Source organism: Pomacea canaliculata, linkage group LG9 (genome assembly GCF_003073045.1).
Source record: "Pomacea canaliculata isolate SZHN2017 linkage group LG9, ASM307304v1, whole genome shotgun sequence".
Lineage (NCBI taxonomy): Eukaryota > Metazoa > Mollusca > Gastropoda > Architaenioglossa > Ampullariidae > Pomacea > Pomacea canaliculata.
Window position 1 is genome coordinate 7532539 of NC_037598.1, and position 24905 is coordinate 7557443.

Genomic DNA, 24905 nt, shown 5'->3' on the forward strand with positions numbered 1-24905 from the left:
ATGTAGGAATTCTGCAAAACACTGAGATATCAAAGAGATTGCAGCTGTAAGGTATTCTAGTAGAATACGAGTATGTACAAATATATCCTGTAACATTTACAATAATTATCTTTTATAAAGAATAAGAAAACAAACAAACAAACAAAAACAGTGATTTATCGCTTTTTGCAATCAACATGTGTGCACAATTCTGTATGTTTTTTTTCTTCTTCATTTCTGGTGTGACTTGCACGTGCAGCGTGTTACAAGGGTTACTATGGACACAACTGTAGACCGTGCGGCCAGTGCGCTGAGGGAACGACATGTGACCGCGACACGGGTGTGTGTCCAGCTGGCTGTCGGACTGGCTATCAAGGAGATTTGTGTAAGAAAAGTACCATCCACGTACTAAATAATGCAAGACTATATATTGTTTGTTGTCTGTCTGTCTGTCTGTCTGTCTGTCTGTCTGTCTGTCTGTCTGTCTGTCTGTCTGGCTGGCTGGCTGGCTGGCTGGCTGGCTGGCTGGCTGGCTGGCTGGTCTCATTTCCCACACAGAAGAAATTATTTCAGCCACGCTGATATTCAGTAAATCATTCTGCTTCTACTCAACTCTCTGTTTTGTGTACCGTTGAGTAACTCTTATCATTCTTTGAATCCTAAGTGTGTTGACTGTATTTTGTGATGTAAGCCCAGACTCTAACAATATGTCAGCCAAGGAGTAGAGGACGTTCCCGTCGCCTCCGATTGTAACCATAAACTGATTTGTCATGTTTTATTTTATTTTTAAAATTTCTCTTTTATAATATTACAATTAATGTCCTGTAGTAGTCCTTGGTATGTCAGACCAGAAGACAGTTTGATACAAGCAGACGTCTGCCCAGCTGTCTGTTCATCTAGCAGTTAACTGTCCGAGGATGACCTCAAACATTTTCCTGAACAGATTACAAAATAAATCATTTTGGTAGATTTCCAAGACAAAATAGCTAAAGATAACATAAAAGTGAGCCTAACATTGAGCTCAGAAGTTCTATACACAAATGTCAAAGTCTGACCAGGAAATCTGTTTTTGAAAACTCAAGAAATGTGTTGAGGTTAAGAAAAATTTGTTACAAAATTTATATTTAGAAGTTAGTTAAAGGAGTAAGTAAGAAGTATTTCATGTGCTGACTTTCAAAATTGAACTTCACGCACATGAACGCAATCGTCATAGTCACATAGGAAAATCCCATGGGAACATGGGAAACGTCCCATGGGATGGGAAGGGACAGGTATTCCCCGATACTTATATTGCAAAATAAATTTTGTTATTTCATTCATCAAGGGAAATCTATTGTATTTGAAGTACACAAAAGCCGAAAAGTGGTTTTCAGTGTTGTCATAGGATTGACCTCCCATGGGAAACATCCCTTGGGACAGGCATAAATTTCGGGATTTAGAAAAATTGTATACATAGTAGACATGGAGAGCTTCAACTCTGACCCCAGTGACTGCAGTCTTCACGGTGTCTGTAGATGTCTACGTAGACGATGTACCACAATCTCTAAGTCCACAACTATCCGAAGGAAAACTTAGTTTCTGTGGATGACCGTGTAGACAAAACTATTTACAGAGTACAGAGGTCAGCTGCTCGGCACTAGTGTAGCAGTCACTTCGCTCTTCATAGTTGACAGACATGTGTAGCTGACTGCTTGGCTGCTAGCCATCAAGCTACACGTGCCTAGCGACATGTTGTGTAGTTTAGACCTGTAGGTTATTGTTCGGATGTACCAAAGACTTGTGAGTTGAGTGGCTGTTACCATGACCACTTATTTTTCACCCGACGGCAGCCATTTTCTTTCCCGTCCTTCACCATCGTTATTATTGCCGGCGCGTGCAGGCAACAACATTTGACATCGCTACTACTGTCGTTACTGTCGTCAGCACCAGGTTTATTTTAACGACATCATCGCAATCATCAACATCAAGTATAGTGAGTATGTATACATGTGTGTGTGTGTGTGCGTGCGCACGAATGTATACATCCTATCGTTGTATGGGGTACGAAGGGAAACGTTTTAAGTGTATAAAAAAATTAAATGTCCCCCAGGTTGTGTAATGGAGAAAGTATTTTTGTTATTTTGTTTTGTTCAAATCTTTATCATGCTCTTCTCTTCCATTATTTTTTTTTCTTCAGAGGGACAGACGTGTTCTCAGGTGAGGTGTTTGTTTAACTCAACTCTTTTGCTAAACTTGAATAGAATAAGTGTTCATATATCTATATATATCGTAACAATGGCAGTCAGTTTATCTCTTTGTCTGCTTGTTAATCATAATGATTACATTCAAAAAAGCCTAGAGTGGGACTAGTTACTGCGAAGAGTTGAAGTATACAGTCCTTCAGATGAGGGTTTTTTTTGTAATAGGGTTAAATATAAATCTATAACTTAACCAGCTTCCTAGAAAATGTGTTTGGCTCACTTTGAAATTAAATAACCATGGAAACCATGTAAGCATGTTGCAGCTCAGACGTCGCCCGTTGCGACAGAGAGCAGGTGGACAAGTTTTCATGCAATCGCCTCGAATACTGCTGTACATTACACATACACACCAACTATACAAATACAGAAGTGTGTTGCGTTATATTGTATGACTTTAACCAATGTTAACTTTAAAAGTTTGGCTAAAGCATAAAGAGGTTAATGCCGCCATCAAATGTTATCCCATACTTGGTATAAACGAGCTTAGGGCTGTCGTTTAATGTATGGATAACAATGTGCAAAATAATTTTTTTAATTTATAAATTTACTGATAAAAATCTACATCTAATTTTGCGACTACAACGGTTGAAGTCCTGACGATTATTTCCATGGTGATGTGACTAGCCAGATGCAAGTCCAAATTACTCCTTAAAGTTCGTGAAAATTAATTGTATCCTTAGATCAGGTAAATTTTTGAGAAATTGGGATTGTTTTAGAGGCCGACTAATATAGTTAACTCAGTGTTACCCAATACTGTATATATGATTGCTCAGGTCTGCTTTAGATGGATGTACCTTGAACTTGTAATAACAGCAAGTTTATGTTTACAAATGTATAGGAAATAAGTTATAGGTTTTGCTGCATTTTGCATTAAGGTATCAGCACCAGTTTTCCTGAAATGTTTAGCAAGTATGTAATATGTGTACAGTAATGATGATGTGTCACAGGGTCAGATGTCTAATAGTTACCGTCACTCATTCACACTTAGTCTCTCAGCCCATCACAGAACCTACCTTCACATTTTCAGCCATAAGGGAGTTCATCTGTTACTAGTTATCTCTTTGTCACATGCATCGTCATCCACAATGACTTTCAATTTAACAATTGAGATATAAAATGATTTTTTTTGTGAACTTCACGTGAGTTTCCCAAGCAAAATCGCAAAAAGAAAAATATTGTAACATCCTACCGTCAAGGTTTTTAAATAAATACTTTTTCTTGTTTTACATGAACTGTTTGAATCTTTGCGAGCACATGGATATAAAAAACTTGGAATATATTATCAGGTCTTAATCTTTTTGAAAGCATTTACTTTGGCATATGTAAAGCTTAGCAAGTATTTACATTGCAAATGTTTAAAGAGCTATTTTTGAATCAGAATTATTGCATCGTAAAAAACATGTTCCATTCTTTTTTTGGTGACATTAGAGCGTTCGAGATCCTTAACTGAGAGTGACCTTATTTGAATTTTTTTTTTCCAGTGTTTCTAAGGGTACCCTTACACTTTCGTATTTTAAATTATTGGTATTTATGAAAATTCCAAGACCTAAGGAAAAAATTAATTTACATTTTTTTAGCATATTTCATATAAAAATATGTTTATTTTATTTATTTGTTGATTATTTTATTATTAGTCGTTATTTTATTTTATTTTATTTTTTGGTTTATTTCGCGACTTAATTGGCTGCTTATAGCACGACTGAAGGGAGGTAACTCTAGTTTACTAATCCTAGAGCACCTGATTTTTACCTCCCCTCATTCAGCATAAAAGTTCTCGTACATAAAAATTGTCAAAATTTCAGATCTCTAGCACGAAGGAAAGTGGGTAAAAATCAGTTACAAATTTACAACCAGTAAAACATTAATACATTTTAAAGCTGAACTTATAAAACTTCTCAGACTGAGGTGAGACTGATATTCTGTCTGAAATGCTGTGAGCACTGAAGCATAAAAGGTCGATGCTGTCATCAATCTACGACATTAATTGGGAGAAAGACATTCACTCCAATTTATTCAAGTATGGAGAATTCTATGCTAAATAAAATTTAAGAAATCTGATAAAAACTAATATAAAACTCAATTCGAACCAAACTCGGCGTCATTTCTAACGACTGATTCTGTAATGACATGTGACCAGCCTGGTCCATGTTAAAGTCTCTCATGTGTGGCAAGTTCTTGATGACAGAATTCAACCTCTCGTCAGATGGATCTACATTAAATTTGTAAAATAACAGCAAGCTTGTGTATACACACGTGGAAAGTAAATAAAGTATTAGATTTTCTGGATTGTGCAAATAATGTATTAGCTTGTAGTAACATCCAATTTTCTTCACAGTTCAGGAATTATTTTAGCTGCGTACAGCAATGACAATGTGTCAGTGGGTTATTAAAAGTTATTCGCACGTTGTCTGTAGAATGCTGTACCTTCTCTATTGACCAGGACTGGCTGCTATAACTACATCATCTATATTCAAACTTAGCAATCATGTTTCCACTATTTTTATTTTGTTTAGCGCTTAGTCATGAAATATAATTATGAAATGTCTGCATAAGTCGATATACCTGTTTAAATCTTTTAAAATGCATAATAACAGTAATATACATTTTGAAGGTTTTCTAAAATTTACATCAAAAGATATTTGATGTAGTGTTAATCAAGCAAAGATGCGTTATTGATGAATTTATCATTAAGGTTCTTATATTACACGATGTACAGTCGAGTAGAAAGACAACTTTCTTGTGGAGGATGCAAGTACCTCAGTTACAACAGCTTTAAGAGTTTGTGTTAAGGCTGTGTTCAAAAACAAGATATTAGTCAAATTTCAATTCTTACAATAAAGGGGCAGACAACTTTAAACATCAAACCTTAAAATGTTATTGACAACAAAGATGATAGATAACACTTTAATTTCAGCACTAAAATAAAGTTTAATATTTTGCAAGCTTTCTTCATATGAAGTCATTAAAGAACAAGAAAACCTAACTCCTGTTTTGTTTTCGGTTTCATTTATAGAGCACAACAATATATTGATAAGTACAACCGGTCATAAGCAAGGGAGGTTATTGTGTGACAAATGAATTATTTGCAAACGCAAGTTGTCTCCCGTAGACCACTGAAACCAATCCTTTTAAGGGCCGTTGTTATTTTCTGTTTACCCTTCTTTCACTACAATCGAAATCATAGAACATAGCTGCCTGCTGCTGTTATAAACTCAAACAATTAATCAACTTCCAATACAAAACGAGGTTTCTCTCACAGTCCATGTGCACACACATGAAACTGAACTGAGATAAAAAACAACTTCGGCAAAGAAACGACGGTTTGTCAAAGGATCAGCTGAGGCTTTAAAATTTAAACAAAATATAACGATCTAGAAACACAGGACAACACATCACTAGGAAGAAATGATGGAGTCCAGAACCAATTAAACTCAGAAAAAAAAATTGAAAAAAATCCGAAAAAAGAAAGTTTCCTCAAACAAGTCCGAGACGAAGGGACATCACTCTTCTAAAACTCCCTGCTCTGTGTAAAGTCCTTGAGTTGCAGTTTAATTAAATAATTATTGATTATTGATAATTTTCGTTTGTGCTTTACATTCTTTTATTAGAATTAGGTTAATGACTACAGTTGAAATAAATGGCAGAAACTTCTGACATTATCCATGAATACCTCAGCCATACATCAAGCCACAGCAATGAGATGAGGCCTCAAACTGCTCAACACGTGTTCTCTCATCCAGAGAGAGAGAGGGAGGTGGGTGGAGAGTGTGGGAGCTGACGAGAGACAAAGTAACCACGAGAAGAAGTCGCCGGTAAATCCAGCCTTATGATCACGAGACAAGCTTCTCGGATTTCCTTCGTCCTCGCCGTGACACGTGACGAGAGTTTGATGTGCACGTGCAGGATGATTGTCACTGTACACTGTAGCTCTGTGGCGGGATTATGGTGGGTGGGCTATAGGGGGGGAGGAGGAATAATGAGAAAGAGAAGATTTAGTTGACTAATACGTCTACAGTCGTAGGAACTTCTGATAGAGCACTGATATACGAGTGAGCCCTTGTTTGCATATTATTATAATTATTATTATTATTCAACACCAGTAACGTAGGCAACACATGTAAAAAAAATGAGTCTTCAAAGCTGTATGGAACGTGATTAAAAGCCTCAAAGATGCTTTTATACATTAACTGTGAGTTAATCTACATCGCAAACATCAACTTCATAGTAGGGAAACATCGCAATAAATTTTTTTTTTTTTAAATAATGATTTCATTCAATTAGTAACAATAGCAGTGGTAACGCTCCGCAGAATGGTTTGTGTTGACCCATCTTCATCCTGCCTGTTAGTGTGAGGTGTGGCTTCCTGATGTCAGATTAGTTGTTCTCCAGCACTTCAAGTGCCATGATGTTGCTGGAATACTGACTGTTTAATTGCTGTCATTACAGTCAAGGCCGGCAGTTAGACTCGTTTTACTAAACAAGATTTGACTTCCTGAGTGGCTGCACCATGCAGACTGTGTGACGAGGCAGACGGTTTACAGACGACACACTGGACAGACGAGCCAGCCTGCATCTCATACACAGACATCGAATAATGAGGACTCATTGCTTTCTTAACCTTCACGATTATCTGTGGATGCTTTGGGGACATCGTCTCAGGTAGGACAAGTTTATAATTGTACTTACTGAGCTCACCTTTGTAATTATTTTAATTTAAAAACAAGATAGATATGGATAGATTGAAACAGACGAAAAACGAAGACACACAAATAGAGGAGAAATATGCAAAGATTCTGACTATTCCATGCATCGAGACAAGTCCATTAAACCGTGCTAAGTACATGCACACTTGTGACATGAGAGTAAATCAGACAAAAACACAGAACGGGTTGAAGGGAAAACATAACGGTACACAAACAGACGAGCAGACATCGACTTGTAGAACTGAGAGAATAACATCGTTAACAGTAGGAAGGCTCGTGTGCTTGTATCAAAACACTTGGAGGCTTGGGAGGGAGAAGTCAGCCATAAAGGGAAGTAGAGACTTGATGTCATCCCATGTACCTGTATCTCATTCATCTTTTATTTTGTAGCCGATCAGTTACGGCCTGTCATAAATATATAGCAACAAACTCTTCATCCTAAAATCTCGCTTTTCAACTGTGTGTAGTCGTCGTCATGTTGTATTTTACTGAAGCAAGAAAACAGTCAAGAATGTAATTGTTCATTAACACACATCCTAAACCAAGTCTACAGGGTGTGATAGGAAGTTACAACAATGGACAGAGTATTGCGAATCGAGCTGATCTTTCGGAGCTCATATTATGCAGAACGATAGATGTGATAAACATGTTCATCAAGAGACATGTCATCATGATGATAAAAGAGATGTCACCTCTGTCGACAGCAGACAAAATGTCGTTTGCCACCTTAAGCAGGGCAGTCTCAGTGCTTTGAACAGGGCGATAGGCAGGCTGTGATGGAGAAATAAAATTTTTAGAGTTCAGTTAGGATGGAATTTCTTGAGAACTACATTTTGGAAAGAAATGGCAGGTTTCAGGCTGGACGATAATTGTTTAATACTTTGATGTGAAGTGTAAGGTTTTTAACAGCGGTTTTCCTGAGGCTGTTTTGAAGGTAGATGGGAAGATGCCAGAGCTCAAGCTATCACTAACTATTATAGCTGAAGGGTGCACAGGCAGTTGATCAAATTGAGCCCGGATGTTAAGAATGTTGTGGAGAAAAAACTCTCTAAAGACCTCAGGCGGTAAAGAGGTGCAATGGCTTCGGGCAGTTGTGGCCTGTTCGTGCGGTCAAACTTGCAGGTCCTAAATAGGCTCCTACTCGACAAACAAGTCCTGATGTGAGCATGAAGGAATTCAGTTTTGTCCGAATGAACAAGGTCGAAAGGCAGTGTTTAGCAACTGTTTATGGACAGTCAGCCCAGACATGCACCACAAACTCTCAGCTTGTCGATGGTCTGTCTTCCCCCACAGCTCAACCCGAATGCTTGGGGACCACGGTGAGTGTTTGTTTGGATGAAGTTGGGTCCGCACATCAGAAGCACGGGCCTCCAGCAAGGAGCGGAGAACAGCCGCAAGCTTGTCAGCAGAGGTTGAGGGGCAGAGCGTCAGTTCGGTTCCCAAGTCATCACAAAAACATAGACATGTCCATGTCACGAAGATGTCTCAGAGTGCGAAACACTGGTGTCATTACTGGCGACTGCTTGGGTGAACTGGACGATATTGAGCAGGTCCCGGATCCTTTTGGTATACAGATGGTTATTGTCATCAAAATGGACATTGAAGTCTCCTACAACAACAGGTATGCCACTGAGTGTATTGCAGAGGTCAAGCATAACATGAAATTCGTAAAGAAACATGTTGTCAGTGCTGTTGGGTGGTGGTCTATATAAACACATGAGATGAACTTCTCTGTCTAGCAATGAAAGTTCAAATGACGATGTGTACAAAAGGTAGATTAGGGCTAAACTCAGGGTGACTCACGAGAGATGTTTTCAATATCACAGCATCCTCCTCCACGACTGGCACAGGACAATGACCGCATACTGTAGTTAGCTGGGGTCACATCAACACAGACACACTCATCACCACGATCTCTGAGCCACATTTTACTCAACAACATAATGTCCCCATCATTGTCACTGACGAACTCCATAAGCTCAGTTCTCTGCTGTGCTTGCTGGATGGATGAGACAGCCCGGCATTAAAAAGCGCGATGAGGAGGTGTAGTGGAGAGAATGGAGAAGAGCGTTTGCTCTCGTTTAGAGTTGATGAATTAAGAGCTTTGACATTTGAGGGAGATTATAAGCATATTGGGTGATGACCACAGGGAGGTGTGTGCCGTTCATACACAGTCTCTGTAGGACTGTAGACAGACCGCCATCATTAGCAGGAAGACGATGTCGAAGTCGCGGTCTGTGGTGTCGGCCTCTGTGGGTTCCTTTCACAGCTCGGTGCTGCGGCAACAGGGCTGACGGCGATAGTGGATGTAAATGAATGTCGAGGTGCACGCGTCTTGATGTCATTTGTGTCCTGTCCACGCGTTGCAATAATGTACAAGCCAGTCAAACAAGATGGTGGATTGCAAGGTGGCTGCAGCCCTCCACAGACAGGATAAAGCATCGGCGATGTAGGGTCAAAGTCCATTGGAAAACGTAATGGGGTGTAGATAATTTCACGCCGGCGAACAATAGTAGCACGGAGAACCAAGAATATTACACGAGATGAAGGACTCGAGAGACGATGAAGTACCGCGGTCCGGCAGGATGGTCAAGCCCGCACTCAACTAGAACCGGAAGTCGTGTAAACCCTGTGGATGTAGCTTTTGTACAGCGCTCAGCAACTTCCCAGTGTAGTAGTAGAAAAAAGGAATTGAAAGTGTGGCTTTTAGGGCTGCAATCAGAATTTAAAATAATTTCACACTTCATTCGGCTATTTAGGTGTATTAACGCAGCTTATCTCTGATCTACAGCGACAAACTTGTATAGACATAAGGGAGATAATTCTGTGAGAACACGCCGTCCTCAAAAATCCCTCGTCACACTCGTTCTTTTATTAGTTCTCATCTTTGACCATGCATCTATTAAATCGAGAACATTTCATGCAGCGATCATTGATCCTGTTGCCACAAGTCTCACTACAACACATTTCATGTTTAAAGTACAAAAGTTCTTTTGTGTTTTCTGCTCACTGACCAGGAGACGACTGTTCTTGTGATGCTAATGGTGGATGTGATACAACAAACAAATGTTGGCCGAACTCTAATAACTGCCGTATGGGTATGTATATAACATTTTACAAATTACTGTAATTGAAAAAACCAAAATGAAATCTTTAGAAACCCGACTACAGCAGGTATTACACAGCATCACACAACTGTTATAGTTTCATTTTGCATCACAGTAAACTAGTAGTCGTTAATGATGCACTATGATTTATTCCAAAACTAAAAAATCTATTTTAATATGTAGACTGATTTAATTGTACCATATATCATTTTGTTGTAAACATTTTATTTGCAAACTCAATTTAGAACAAGGTATTTACAAAAGTCAAGAAGCAATTTCCGAAATTTCGAAACCGATGTTAATTTAAATGGTATTCAGTGGATACGATTTTTATAAAATGATATCAGTTTATACTAATCCCTGGAGGTTTATTTTAAAATATTTTGTTCAATGCTTCAGGAGTAGATGACACTTGGTATAGTAAGTATAAGAAAAAGCCAGTAAGCCACTAAGGGCGAGAGGTTAATGAGTGAGGATATGGAAGTAAACCACAATCCACACCTAGAGTCCACTTTAAACTGTTTCTAGTGAACTAGTCTCACAGCCTTTAGTATCTCGGTATACACTTCTACTTAAAACACTATTTGTGCAGAAAATGTTGCTCTCGGCAAACGGGCAGAAATGAGTTCTACCTACAGAAGTGGAAAAATAGAGTCCGGCCCAGCTTGTCTCGCCGTCAATGGAAACAGAAGTCACGTGCTTGTGATGACTGGACAGTCCACAGACAGACTCAACTGTATTCACACTGACGAAAACGTTAAGTACGCCAGGTGGTCAGTGGATCTTGGAGCTGAGTACACTGTCACACGTGTCACTATTTACAACAGGAATTATAGTGAGTATACGTGATACTACCTAAAGTAACTATTGATGATAAGATTTGTACTAGTGACTAGCATCAACACGACTGAAAATACTTTCTACTACCATTTCTTCAGATCTTGATAGTTTGAGTAACGCCATGCTGAGTGTGGATGACAAACTTTGCCAGAACATCACAAACAGTAACAACTTGGTATTTAACGTCACTTGCCAACAACCAGTGAGAGGACGGAACGTCACGTTACGCACAACAACAAAAAGCGGAAAAAAATTCTTCAACTTCTGTGAACTTGAAGTGTGGGGTGAGATTTATTTCCATGTTTCAATAATTTACCGACTGCTATCATCAAGTACATACATTCATTCACTTCATTCACTTCATGACCGGTACTCCATGACCAGCGATGCTGGCGACACACGGCGGCTGACAAAAGTCAAGACTTGTATTGTCTGAGTGACAGTGTCAGACTGTGTCAGTGTGTCTCAAGTCCTGTGTACTACACACAGTGTGTCAGTGCCTGTGTCAGACTGTGTCAGTGTGTCTCAAGTCCTGTGTACTACACACAGTGTGTCAGTGTCTGTGTCAGACTGTGCTGTGTGTCATGTCCTGTGTACTACACACAGTGTGTCAGTGCCTGTGTCAGACTGTGTTGTGTCCTGTGTACTACACACAGTGTGTCAGTGTCTGTGTCAGACTGTGCTGTGTGTCATGTCCTGTGTACTACACACAGTGTGTCAGTGTCTGTGTCAGACTGTGTTGTGTGTCGTGTCCTGTGTACTACACACAGTGTGTCAGTGTCTGTGTCACACTGTGTTGTGTCTTGTGTACTACACACAGTGTGTCAGTGCCTGTGTCATACTGTGTTGTGTGTCATGTCCTGTGTACTACAAACAGTGTGTCAGTGTCTGTGTCACATTGTGTTGTGTCTTGTGTACTACACACAGTGTGTCAGTGTCTGTGTCACACTGTGTTGTGTCTCATGTCCTGTGTACTACACACAGTGTGTCAGTGTCTGTGTCAGACTGTGTTGTGTCTCGTGTCCTGTGTACTACACACAGTGTGTCAGTGCCTGTGTCAGACTGTGTCTTATGTCCTGTGTACTACACACAGTGTGTCAGTGCCTGTGTCACACTGTGTTTGTGTCCTGTGTACTACACACAGTGTGTCAGTGTCTGTGTCAGACTGTGTCTTATGTCCTGTGTACTACACACAGTGTGTCAGTGCCTGTGTCACACTGTGTTGTGTGTCATGTCCTGTGTACTACACACAGTGTGTCAGTGCCTGTGTCAGACTGTGTTGTGTGTCATGTCCTGTGTACTACACACAGTGTGTCAGTGCCTGTGTCAGACTGTGTTGTGTCTCATGTCCTGTGTACTACACACAGTGTGTCAGTGCCTGTGTCAGACTGTGTCAGTGTGTCTTATGTCCTGTGTACTACTCACAGTGTGTCAGTGCCTGTGTCAGACTGTGTCAGTGTGTCTCATGTCCTGTGTACTACACACAGTGTGTCAGTGCCTGTGTCAGACTGTGTCAGTGTGTCTTATGTCCTGTGTACTACTCACAGTGTGTCAGTGCCTGTGTCAGACTGTGTCAGTGTGTCTTATGTCCTGTGTACTACTCACAGTGTGCAGTGCCGGCCGTTACGGTGCAACGTGTGGTCAGCAGTGCAGCAGTGGCTGTAGTAATGGAGCTTGTGACAACTACAATGGCACCTGTCTACAAGGTTAGTACTTTACAATATTTGTGGATTGGTTTGAAATGTTTTCGTAAGATTCATTTTGAACAAATGGAAGTTTGTGTAGTAGATGTGTGGAGATTTGTAATACTTCATCAACATTTATTTATATATACACAGGGTGTCCAAAAAGTTTCGCCCGATTTTATATTTATAACTAATGTAGATCATTTGCCGAGTTATTACCGAAAAATTAGCCACAATGGATGTGGAACTGTGTCTAAAGGTTTGTCGCAGTGTTGCATCACGATTGGTTTCTTGTATCGAACGCAACGGAGAACAATTTTATCCATTCCGTTCTTGAAAGAAGTTGAACATACAGACTCCGGGCTTTCTGTCAAGGTATAACACGATGAGGTTATGACAGGAAACAGTATCGACACAGCGTTTGAATGGCGCTTTCCACAGATGACGTCACGATCTAGCCGCGCAAGGGCTTCTGGGAATGCAAAGCGGACAAATATATTCCCCACATGTACTACACCAGCGTTTGCAGCGAATGCGTTGCTGTGCAGTTTATTGTTCAAAAAAACAAAACGTGAACGTGTAAAAATGCGGTTTTGATTTTTTATTTTTCTCTTTGTTTCCTATGAAGCAGAACAGTACTTGTAACCTATAATATTAATTACTATACAGATTTATTTACAATGCTTTTCTGTCATATGCCCCTGAATGAATTGATAGGTTGACCATCAGTTTAACACCAAAAATTCTTTTCAGTCTGTTTTTGGTAAAAATATTCCCACATTTCTGTCTTTGACCAATCTAAATGGTACATTAGCATTTCATTTGCTTTTAAATACATAAGCTACTCTGAAAATTTACCAAACAGCATCCAAGAAAAACCATTTGGGAGGCAACACAACCGAGGCTTAGGGGATAGTTCTACCGAGAAGCATGAACTTTTTCAGTCTTTCATTAAAGCGTTCTACATGAATTCGTGCCTTGGCTACCCTCCTTGTATCCATCTCCTGTTTTGCAGACAGGCTAGCTCGCTTACCTAGAAATGCAGGGATTTTTATAGTAGCCTGTCTTGACAAAAGCAAATCCTACACTTTAAACCCTTTGTCCACAAGCAAAACATCTCCTTGTTCAATGTGTTGTAGAATGCCACATTTCTCAAATATATCAACAAAACATGCAGCACCTTTAGGGGTGACTGCAATCAGTCCTTTCATTGTGGTGTGGTGCTTGTAAGAGGAATACACAATGCCTTGCTGCCCATAATCCCTTGGTGTCTGACAAAAGAAATGTGTGCAGTCTACAGAGTATCTGACATTTTTAAACTGTCTAAACACTCTTGGCAAAGATGTTTTATCTATATCCTTTGTTGGGAACATGGGGCATTCATAGACTTGAAGTGTAGGAACATAAACTGATAAAAATTTGCTCTCAAACGATTCAGATGTGACAAACATGTAGGCAATCATTTTCAGTGAAAGTCCTTTTCTCAGCCTCAGAAGTGTAATGAACAGTTTCTCTTTTTGGGGTAAAACGCCTAGATGGACCAGTTTTCTTCTCATTTGTCCCGTTGATAATGTGCAGGTTGGTCGCCACGTTGCGCTGGAGTCTACCTCCCTGTCACCTCCCTGTCGCTGTTGTTTCCTCGTCTGTAAACGTCGCTAATACTGGTTCGTCGCTCTCAGATGTTGGGCCTTTTCCACCACGAAAATGCAGAGAGCAGATATATGTGTTCCTGGTTATTTTCTCCACATTTTGGAAATCAGATCGCCCACATAAAAACTGCCGGCGCTTTGCTTTCTCAGTCTTTAACTTGCCCTGTTGTCTTTCCCACTGCATGGGTCATGTTGTCACTGGTCTTACCAGGCTTTGGAAATGAAATAAAAAATGTCCCCTCCGGTAACCGCTCTGGATATCTGGAGTCCGATTTACATAAACCCCAACAGCAGTGCTTAGTTCCTCCTGTTTTCAGCATTGTTTCAGAGATTAATATAAAAAATTTCGCTCTTTGTCAGTCGCCGTAGCGTAAACAGAAAGAACAACGTGCAGTGTTTGCCCGCAAAGCAATCCCATGATGCTCTGCTGCGTGACGTCACAATCTATTTTTAGTAACCCGAGAAAGCGCTATTTCGTCTGAAATCGGTACAGATCGCAGTAGGGTACCTCGATTAAAACGTATTTTAAGTCGATTTTTAACTTTTATTTTAACATAGCAGTGTATTTTCCTGATAGTGTAATAACAAAGGAATCCATTTTTAAAGAAAAGTCAAACTGCATAAAACTGACCCCTATCACCTTTCGGGGCCTCTAGCACAAAACTGTTCCGCGCATAGTTTTCATTCATCATACAATAAAATTTATTGAAAACATACATTCGTTTATCTTTTAAAATTGAGTGTAACTTTTTGGACACCCTGTGTATATGCACTCAGAACTTTGGTAACCACTTTATAGGAAATTAACTTATGAAGCATAAGATAAGATTGGATCTGAGGTTAGCCTTGTGTCAGTTTGTCACTTTTACAACAGAAGGCCTCACATACATTTAAGCTGCTTACAAGTTATCTGTACAATAAGGGGAACAATAACAACATTATAAACTCTATCAGGTACATCTTGTATTTTTGTTTCACGTTCTTTCAGCCTCACGCCACAACATCTAACATCATCATAAGAATAATGTAATATTGACTTATTTTCCCTTGTTATAATTCTGCAGGTTGTAAGGCAGGTTTCTATGGCGACTTATGCAACCAGACGTGTGGTAGGTGCACGAATAACGCTGCGTGCGACCAGAAAACTGGAAACTGTCCGGAATGTGAAGAAGGATGGAAGCCACCATTGTGCGCAGAGCGTGAGTTGAAATCACTAAATGATAGTTATTTCCATCACCCAACAAACTTTCTAAATAATCTAAAAAAAATGCTGAAACAAATTTTCCGATCGTCATCACTGAAAAATTTATATCTGTGGATTGATTGATAAGCTTTACATACGAATGAGATTATGGCATCATAACAGCTAACGCCCGCAGAAACCTTTCAAAACCTAAACCATGAATAATAAAGCATAAGATTTGCTTCCAGTTCAAACATTGCTCTTGTATCTTGTGATTAGTGAACTTGTTTCTTTTTTGGTTTTGCTTTAGTTTGGTGGTACATGACTATTTATTTAGTCTTCCTTTGATTTTGTTACGAGTCTGGCAAAGACTTTTCTCATTTTAATGTCCACCTAATTGTCTTTCGCCATACAGCCATCTTTGTACCGTGTAAATATTAGTGCAAATATGACAGTTTTATTGTGACATAATGAAAACCTACTTTTCAAACCTTGCGCATTTTATTATTATTCTCTGTCCTGTGAAGAAGATTGTACCCACAGATGTGGTCAGTGTAAAGACAGTAACACCACGTGCGACATTTTCACGGGTAGTGTGAGGACGGATATCATCCCGGGTATCAATCACGGTTCTTAGACAAGTTAAAATACACAAGTGGTTCTCATCTGCCACCATGTCTCTATAAAGTAAATGAGAACATTTTAAGAAGCGATCCTAGATCCTGTTCGTACATGTTTGGCTACTACATATATCTGGTTATAGTTTTATAGCTCATTTGTGTTTTAATGCCCATTGTCTTACCAGGCGACCCTTGTTGGTATAACACAACAAACAAATGTTGGCCGGACTCTAGTAACTGCGTTATGGGTAAGCATTCAACATTTTAATAAGGATAATTGACAAAAACTATTTATTTTTAAAGTTTGTAAGGTAATTGTTAAGTACAATTTTTAATATATATATAAGTTTATTTTCGACGAAAGGAGCTAAGAAGTGGTTGGATTATAATGGATAGCATACCTCAGCAAGATTTATTACTTTTTATTAATTAGGTATTCTTTTATTTTGGTCATTAAAGTAATTTTTTATAAAAACATGTCCATTTAACACTTAAAATTATCATTTAGCCCATGATAGCTCAAAATAATAGTCCTTTTATTCAGTCCCTTAAAACAACTATTAAAAACCTGTAATTCAATTGGTTTTTCACATATTCTTGTTTTTAGCTTACTTAGTAAATATTGCACTCAAACTGTATATAAATCTAGCAATTGAAACTGATTTAATTTAATGGTATTTAGTGGATAATATTTTTGTAAGCTGATATTAATGTATAATAATAAGTTGTAGAGACTGTTGTTTGTGAACTAGCAATAATGCACAGATACGTACTTTTAAATATTTTCTTAATCCTTCAGGAGTATTAAGGAAAGCCCGCAAGTCACTAAGGGCGAGAGGTTAATGAGTGAGGATGTGGAAGTAAAATCACAATTCACACCTAGAGTCCACTTTAAACTGTTTCTAGTGAACTAGTCTCACAGCCTCACAGCCTTTAGTATCTCGCTACAAACTTCTATTTAAAACACTATTTGTGCAGAAAATGTTGCTCTCGGCAAACCGGCAGAAATGAGTTCTACCTACAGAAGTGGAAACCAGCAGTCCGGCCCAGCTTGTCTCGCCGTCAATGGAAACAGAAGTCACGTGCTTGTATTGAAGACTGGACAGTCCACAGACAGACTCAACTGTATTCACACTGACACTGACTCTAGAGACAGTTACGTCAGGTGGTTAGTTGATCTTGGAGCTGAGTACACTGTCACACGTGTCACTATTTACAACAGGGATACAAGTGAGTATACAGAATAGTATATAGTATAGTCTCACTATTGACAACGGAAAACACAGTAACTATACAGAACATCATATAATATAGTGTAACTATTCACAGCAAAAATGTTAGTATACACAATACTACATATTGTAGTCTCGCTATTTATCACAGGAATGAAAACCCGTTAGTACCGTAAGGATTATTCACAGCTTATACAATTAGAAGCCTATTAATTTCTACATGTGTATATAGCAATAACGCTTATGATAATCGGTTGTCATGTTTACCGAAAAGAATAGCACAGTCAGCTGGGAAACAATATTAAAAGAACAATATTTTTAAACATAAGAACACATGTAAGAGTATTCATTATTAATTGTTGTTATAGAAGGAGTACCGCCCCCGCTGCGTTGAACTCAGTAAAAAATGGACTTAGCGCAGTTTATTCTTTTCCACAAAAATCGTTTATTTTAATTAAAGAGACAAAGTTAAAATTTGAACGAGGTTTGTCATGAAAGTGAGTTAAAATTAAATGAAGTTGGCCAATCAGGCCTGAATAAGGCAGCAAAGTGAAGTAGAACCTGGCTCAGAGCAGAGTTTACTATGTCAGAGTTTACTATGTATGCAAAATAAACATAAAGCCTTGAGTATAAATGAATAGTATACATCATCAAGTAATAAGAGCATAAGATTTTAATATTCTGATTGACTAATTTAAAAAGACCTTGTGGTCGTCGCTACCGCCATTTTGCCATCTGCCGGAATGGGAAACGATCGACACAGATGTCCATCACCATCACCATTTTCGCACAACAATCATACCCAAGGCAAATTGGCCCCAATGTTTTGGGAAAAATCTTGGGAAAGATAAAGACTAAGGGAGTAAACCACTACAGAAAAGCTTGATACTAACACGGCATCAGCGTACAAAAACTGTCCACGATGAGAGTACAGGCCAGGGTCTTAGCGCCTACCTCTTCATGGCCATGCCGACTACCGGCTGTGGTTTACTTGGGGAGGAGTTGGTTGCTACCAAGTGTATAATACTCAATGTTAGGACCATGGATAACCGCCACAAAAGAGACAACATGCCGGATAAGTCGAGGCCCGGATCAACAACCACCACACTACCTATCGTCAGACTCCAGAGTACCGTCAGCGAGAAGTGTGATACTGGTGCTAAAACAGAAACCAAAACAGAAATCAAGCTGCGAGAGTGAACATCCATTGGTACATGGGACGTACACACACTACACCAGTTTTGCAAAGTGCATCCGCTCACCCACGAATTTAAATGGAACCAGTGGGACATTGTGGGACTGGCAGAGGTCAGCTGGACAGGATTTGGGGAAACAACAAACGACGGCCACAAACTGTGGTACAGTGAAGAGGACTCCAGATGTGAGTACATTATGGGCTTCCTCGTGCTCAGCAAGGTGGTCAGAACCACCATCAGCTTTACACCCATATCCAGAAGGCCACACGTGTGTCAGCTAAGCCCCACAACACCAGTGTTCAAGTATACCCTCCAACTTCCTCGAATGGAGACAACGAAATAGAAGAGTTTGAACAATAACTAGATAACATTGTACTCGGTGTACTCGGTGACTGGAAGGTCAAGGTCTGCCCAGCAATGGGTAGGAACAGGAGGTAAATTTTGCCTTGTTGAAACCAACTACAGGCGCATCAGAATCCTAGAATTTGTGCAGAGCCAGAGACTCACCTTAGCCATTACCTTACAAACCCACAAACAATCAAGGACGGTCACGTGGCATTTAGCAGACGGATTGGTCTATAATCAAATCGACTATATCCTGATGCTAGACGCTTCAAATCCACCATCAACAAGGCCAACACAAGGACATACCCAGGCGCTGACAGAGGTAGCTATCTTGACCTTGTTCTAACGAACCTGAAGCTGAAAGTGAAGCGACCCTCAACACCCTCCTCTCCCCGAGTTAGCTTTGATTTGCAGAAGCTACAAGACACAAACTTCAAGACGACATGCAGTTTTATGGCGACATATAAATAAGAAACAGCCAGGGGTCACAAATGATATCTTAGATCTCTGTGACCAAAGGTGGGCATTGAAGATAGAAAAGAAAAGCAACGCAAATTAGCTGCCAAATACAAAGAAGTGAAATGTGCCAACAAGAAAGGGATAAGGCAGCTAATGAGAACTGAATCGAGACCCATTTCCGAGACCTAGAGGATGGAAGGACACGAGGTGACACCATAAAGACCTACCAACTTCTAAAGTCCCTCACTAAGACATATCAGCACAAGACCTCAGCCATCGAAGACAGCAATGGTTGCCTCCTGACAGAAAGTAATGATATACTGAACTGAGGGACTGAATACTACAAAGACCTGTACAACTTTCCGCTAAAGACCTACGCCAGCATCCTCCAAAACAACCAGTAGAGACAGTGAATCTGCAAACCTATCAGTCCTACTGCGAGAGGTTGGAAGAGCTGTACATAGTCTGAAGGGAGAAAAATCACAAGGCGTCCATAATGTGTAAGCTGAGCTGATCAAGTAGGGTTGGTAAGAATATACAAATGTCCTGACTGCCCTGTGCTAAAGAGCCTTGGAACGCAAGGAATAGCCCAAAGAATGGACACATCATATTTCTCCCAAAAAAGGAAAAGAGCAAACAGTGCCAGAATTACAGAACCATAATACTTATCAGCGAATCAAGCTGCCATGCTGAAAGTCATATGGAAGCACATCAAAACCAAAGCAGAAGAACAGGCTGGCTTCATACCAAGTACCTTCACAGTTGAGCAGAGTTTCAAATGTCGCATTCTCATAGAAAGGCATATTCCCCCTCAGTGAGACTAAAAAAACTTCATTGACTTTCAAAAAGCTATTTGACAGAGTCTGGCACGAGGAGATATTTCATGTGATGCGAAAATATAACACCGAAGAAGGCCCCGTTCAAGTCATCGAAGCTCTGTACAATAGCTCAACATGTAAAGACCTACTGAACAGCCAAATAGGAACTTACTTTCGCACCACAGCAGGCGTTCATCAAGGATATACCCTATAACTTGTGTTGTTTGATATCTTCTTGGAGAACATCATGTTAGAAGAACTCTTTGCAGATTACAAAGATCTTTTAGAAGGTACTACCAAACAGCTGCAAGACCTCACCAACAGACAGAAGACAGTTCAAATGCATATCGAGTAGAGACCAGCACTGAAAAGAGCGAAGTTGTGGTCAACGACAGCGGCAAAGCCAAGATGTATATGAACGGGGTACATCTGTAAGAGGTCAGCAGCTTCAAGTACTTGGGAACCACCCTCTCCAAGGACGGCAGCTCCATGCCAGGTACCCGCGCCGGATATCCGCATCAGGATCGCGACAGCATCAGTGGCAATGGCTAGACTAGATACGATCTGGTATAGCCATAAGAAAAGGTTTACTACCTTTTTTACAAACTATACAAATCCCTGGTAGTGCCGATCCTGCTCTATGCATGTGACACGTGGGCTCTGCTCGCCGAGACGGAAACGGAAATCCAGACATTCGAGAACAAATGCCTGAGGAGACTGCTTAGGATCTCATACAAAGAACACAGATCCAACGACTTTGTACGAACCAGATGGCCACACTCGTAGGACACCAGGAACGTTTACCTTCAACATTCAAACGACAGAGGGAGGTGTGACCATGTGACCCGGCACGACCCCATGTTGAAGACTGTCGTTCAAGGCACCTTGGAGGGTAGTCGACGCCACGGTGGTCAGAGAAAGAACTGACTTACGAACGTCAAAGACTGGACTGTCGTCTGCTGACTTTCGCCCACAGTAGGCTGGAATGGTGACCCTTTCTATCCTTGTGATCCCCCCAACAACAGGTACCGGTCAAAGGACTGACTGACGGACAGAACAGGACTAACAATACAAATCCTCAAAGTACAGTATACCATCGTACTTCATAGCTCATGCCCTCAGATGAAACAGTGGCACATCAAATACAACACTGCAAGTCCTATTTATCTGATTAATAATTTTATAAATACTCCTACTTAAAGGCTGTAAAATTTTAAATTCTTGAAGTAACAGAAATCAGTTTTTGTCAGATAAACTTTTTTCACAAAGTTGTATCATTGTTTCCTAAGTACCTGTTTGACAACAAAAATGGTGTTAGAATATCAAATGCTGAACACAAACATAAATCATTTAATCGTAGACGATGGCCAAGCTAATTGCTATATAACTATAACATTCAAACACAGTTGGAGTGAAAATAGCGTGTGTATATCTATGTGTGTGTGTAGGATACTACCTACCTTCTCTGTCCTGCCGTTACATACACATACAGTGTAGATGTTTATCTTCATATTTTCCTGTTTAAACCAATAATTTGATTGTGTCTGTACACGTGTATGTGTAAGAGAATGAATGCGCGTGTGACTAACGGCGACCTCTACAGTCATTTATTTACTGGAATGTTTCAGGTTTTGTATTTGCTGCCATGACACATGGCCGTGATACTATTTCTATACTTGCTATGTTCAGTTTTTGTTACATTACATTCTTAGTATGAAATTATAGTATTATTAGTATTATTTACCAGACTAAACATATAATTAATTGTTAGTATTTGTTTTGGGGGGAACATTCTTCGTTCAACGCTGTCCTCACTTGATAATCTACACTCAACTGGGTGTCGTGATGTGGGTTTAACATACCTTTCTCTGGGTACTCCCGTTTTCCCCACCCTGTAAAAGAGAGAGAGATTGTGTGGGTGTGTGAGAGCGACATCGAGGGCCCTTCAAATTAGAATTAAGTTTATTCCCCGCTTGCTCCATACGTTTTCTCAGGTATATGTACTTAGTGTTGTCATAAGTCCTCTGTATTATCTTTCCATCAAACGAGACGATGACCAAAGTACAGGACTACACTAACTGTCTCTGTCAGAAGATCGTGTGAAACAAAATCAGGCGACATGACGGTTTTTCTGTTCTCAGACTTTAACAACACAAACAGCGCGGCTCCATCCGCCTTATATTTCACGATTTGTTTCTAGTGTCGAGTCTTTCTGTTTGTGGTGTCCTACCTCAGTTGCTAGTTTCTTTTCTTGGCCTGAAACTAGTTAGTGCTTGCACTATTAATGAAAAATATTTGTAAGATTTACTAACATCAAGACGAATACCCGTTATTTGTCGACCATATTTTCAGATCAAGACAGTTTGAGGAACGCCTTACTGTATGTGGATCACCACTATTGCACGACCATCACAGACAGTGACAACTGGCTGGTACTGAACGTCACTTGTCAACCTCCAGTGAGAGGACGGAACGTCACGTTATACACAAGTACAGACAACAGAGATAAACGTTTTTTCAACTTCTGTGAACTTGAAGTGTGGGGTGAGATTTATTTCCATGTTTCAATAATTTACCGACTGCTATCATCAAGTACATACATTCATTCACTTCATTCACTTCATGACCGGTACTCCATGACCAGCGATGCTGGCGACACACGGCGGCTGACAAAAGTCAAAACTTGTATTGTCTGAGTGACAGTGTCAGACTGTGTCAGTGTGTCATGTCTTGTGTACTACACACAGTGTGTCAGTGTCTGTGTCAGACTGTGTTGTGTCTCATGTCCTGTGTACTACACACAGTGTGTCTGTGTCAGACTGTGTCAGTGTCTTGTGTACTACACACAGTGTGTCAGTGCCTGTGTCAGACTGTGTCAGTGTCTTGTGTACTACACACAGTGTGTCAGTGCCTGTGTCAGACTGTGTTGTGTCTTGTGTACTACACACAGTGTGTCAGTGCCTGTGTCAGACTGTGTTGTGTCTTGTGTACTACACACAGTGTGTCAGTGCCTGTGTCAGTGTGTCTCATGTCCTGTGTACTACACACAGTGTGTCAGTGCCTGTGTCAGTGTGTCTCATGTCCTGTGTACTACACACAGTGTGTCAGTGCCTGTGTCAGTGTGTCTCATGTCCTGTGTACTACACACAGTGTGTCAGTGCCTGTGTCAGTGTGTCTCATGTCCTGTGTACTACACACAGTGTGTCAGTGCCTGTGTCAGTGTGTCTCATGTCCTGTGTACTACACACAGTTTGCAGTGCCGGCCGTTACGGTCCAACGTGTGGTCAGCGGTGCAGCAGTCTCTGTAGTAATGGAACTTGTGACAACTACTTTGGCACCTGTCTACAGGGTTAGTACTTCACAATATTTGCAAAATCATTTCAAAAGTAGAATTTTTCCAGATTTATTTGTAACAAATGTACAATTTATGTAATAGAAGTGTGTAGATTTGTAATACTTCATCAACAACATTTATTTGTATGACTTCGGTAACGCGATAACAATACCATAGAAGTTGTATAAATGATCAGTATTTTTAAAAAATCTCAGGAGACATCATGTTTTCTTAAGATTACCTTTTGAAACAATTCGATTTTTGCAGCATATAAGTGTAGATATTTTCTTTATCTCCATTATCCTTCCGAGGTGCCAATAGGCTACCTGACTATTGCTGCACACTATTGCATTCCATTTGATATAATAATTCGTAAACAAATGTTGTTTGTTTACACTTAAAGTTCACCTTTCACTATAATAAAGGAAATTTAAAGATGATTTATTTTGACTTATTTTGATTCGTTAGGTTGTCAAGAAGGATTTTATGGTCATTTCTGTGACAAGAGGTGTGGTCATTGCAAGAACAACATCGCGTGTTACCAAAGTACTGGAAACTGTCTGTCAGTGTGTGATGACGGATGGCAGCCACCATTGTGCACAAAGCGTGAGTGGAAATCACGGGAATGACACTAAGATATCTGTTATTTCTCTCCCTGCAGTCTTTGTAAATTTTATGTACACAGAGCACTTCAAACATATTATACCATCATACTTATCACTAAGGAATTTACATCTGTTGATTGATTGATTGATCAATTGATTAGATTCCTTTACTCTTCACAAGTCATAGAAAATGGCACTCAGTGCATTACAACAACTATTAGCCTAAGCCATGAAAAATGAAGCATAAAATATAAAAAATGAGATGTATCTATCTAAGAACTGTTAGAGATAATGATCAACTAGAGAATGAAAAGCCAGTCACGTGGAGCCCTGAGGTCATGCTATCTTTGTTACAAAAATGTTGTGTGAGTCCAGATGTGTGTGACAACAAACTGTTCTTTCTCTGATTGTCTGCAAAAACTGTTCTTGTGTCTGAGATCAGTCGACTTGTTTCTTCATGGGTTAGGTTAGTGTTTTCAGGCTATTTTATTATTAGCTAGCCTCTTCCTTTAACTTTTACATGATTGATATATTTTGTCTCGTGTTGATGTTCACCTGTATTGTGCCCTACATCCCTCTTTGCACTTGGTATAAATAGTTTCAATATGAAAGTCTATATTATGATGTATACTTTTCAAGCCTTGTACATTTGCTTTCTGTCAGCTTGCTCTCCTGGGTCCTATGGAGAAAACTGTCGCAAGAAATGTGGTCAGTGTAAAGGCGGTAACACCAAGTGCGACATTTACACGGGTGAGTGCAAGGCCGGCTGTCAGCCCGGGTATCAGTCGACTCACTGCGACCTCAGTAAGTACACAAACAGCAGTTTGGTGAGTGCATTTACTTTTGTCTACTGAATAATTTTCATATACAAATTTAATAAATCCCCAATATGTTGCTCTACCTAAAGCTG

General features: G+C 39.9%; 1 protein-coding gene across 3 annotated transcripts in view; it reads left to right on the plus strand.

The window, feature by feature from the left end:
* Positions 1 to 24905, plus strand: part of LOC112572437 (multiple epidermal growth factor-like domains protein 6) — a 62820-nt gene that overhangs the window by 29766 nt on the left and 8149 nt on the right. For all 3 annotated transcript variants that reach the window (XM_025252115.1, XM_025252116.1, XM_025252117.1), the window contains 11 exons: positions 9940 to 10020; positions 10622 to 10864; positions 10968 to 11153; positions 12477 to 12575; positions 15268 to 15402; positions 16192 to 16254; positions 16985 to 17236; positions 22409 to 22600; positions 23307 to 23405; positions 23859 to 23996; positions 24659 to 24799. In XM_025252115.1, the coding sequence (XP_025107900.1) occupies positions 9940 to 10020; positions 10622 to 10864; positions 10968 to 11153; positions 12477 to 12575; positions 15268 to 15402; positions 16192 to 16254; positions 16985 to 17236; positions 22409 to 22600; positions 23307 to 23405; positions 23859 to 23996; positions 24659 to 24799 (1629 nt within the window). The remainder of the gene's footprint in view (positions 1 to 9939; positions 10021 to 10621; positions 10865 to 10967; positions 11154 to 12476; positions 12576 to 15267; positions 15403 to 16191; positions 16255 to 16984; positions 17237 to 22408; positions 22601 to 23306; positions 23406 to 23858; positions 23997 to 24658; positions 24800 to 24905) is intronic.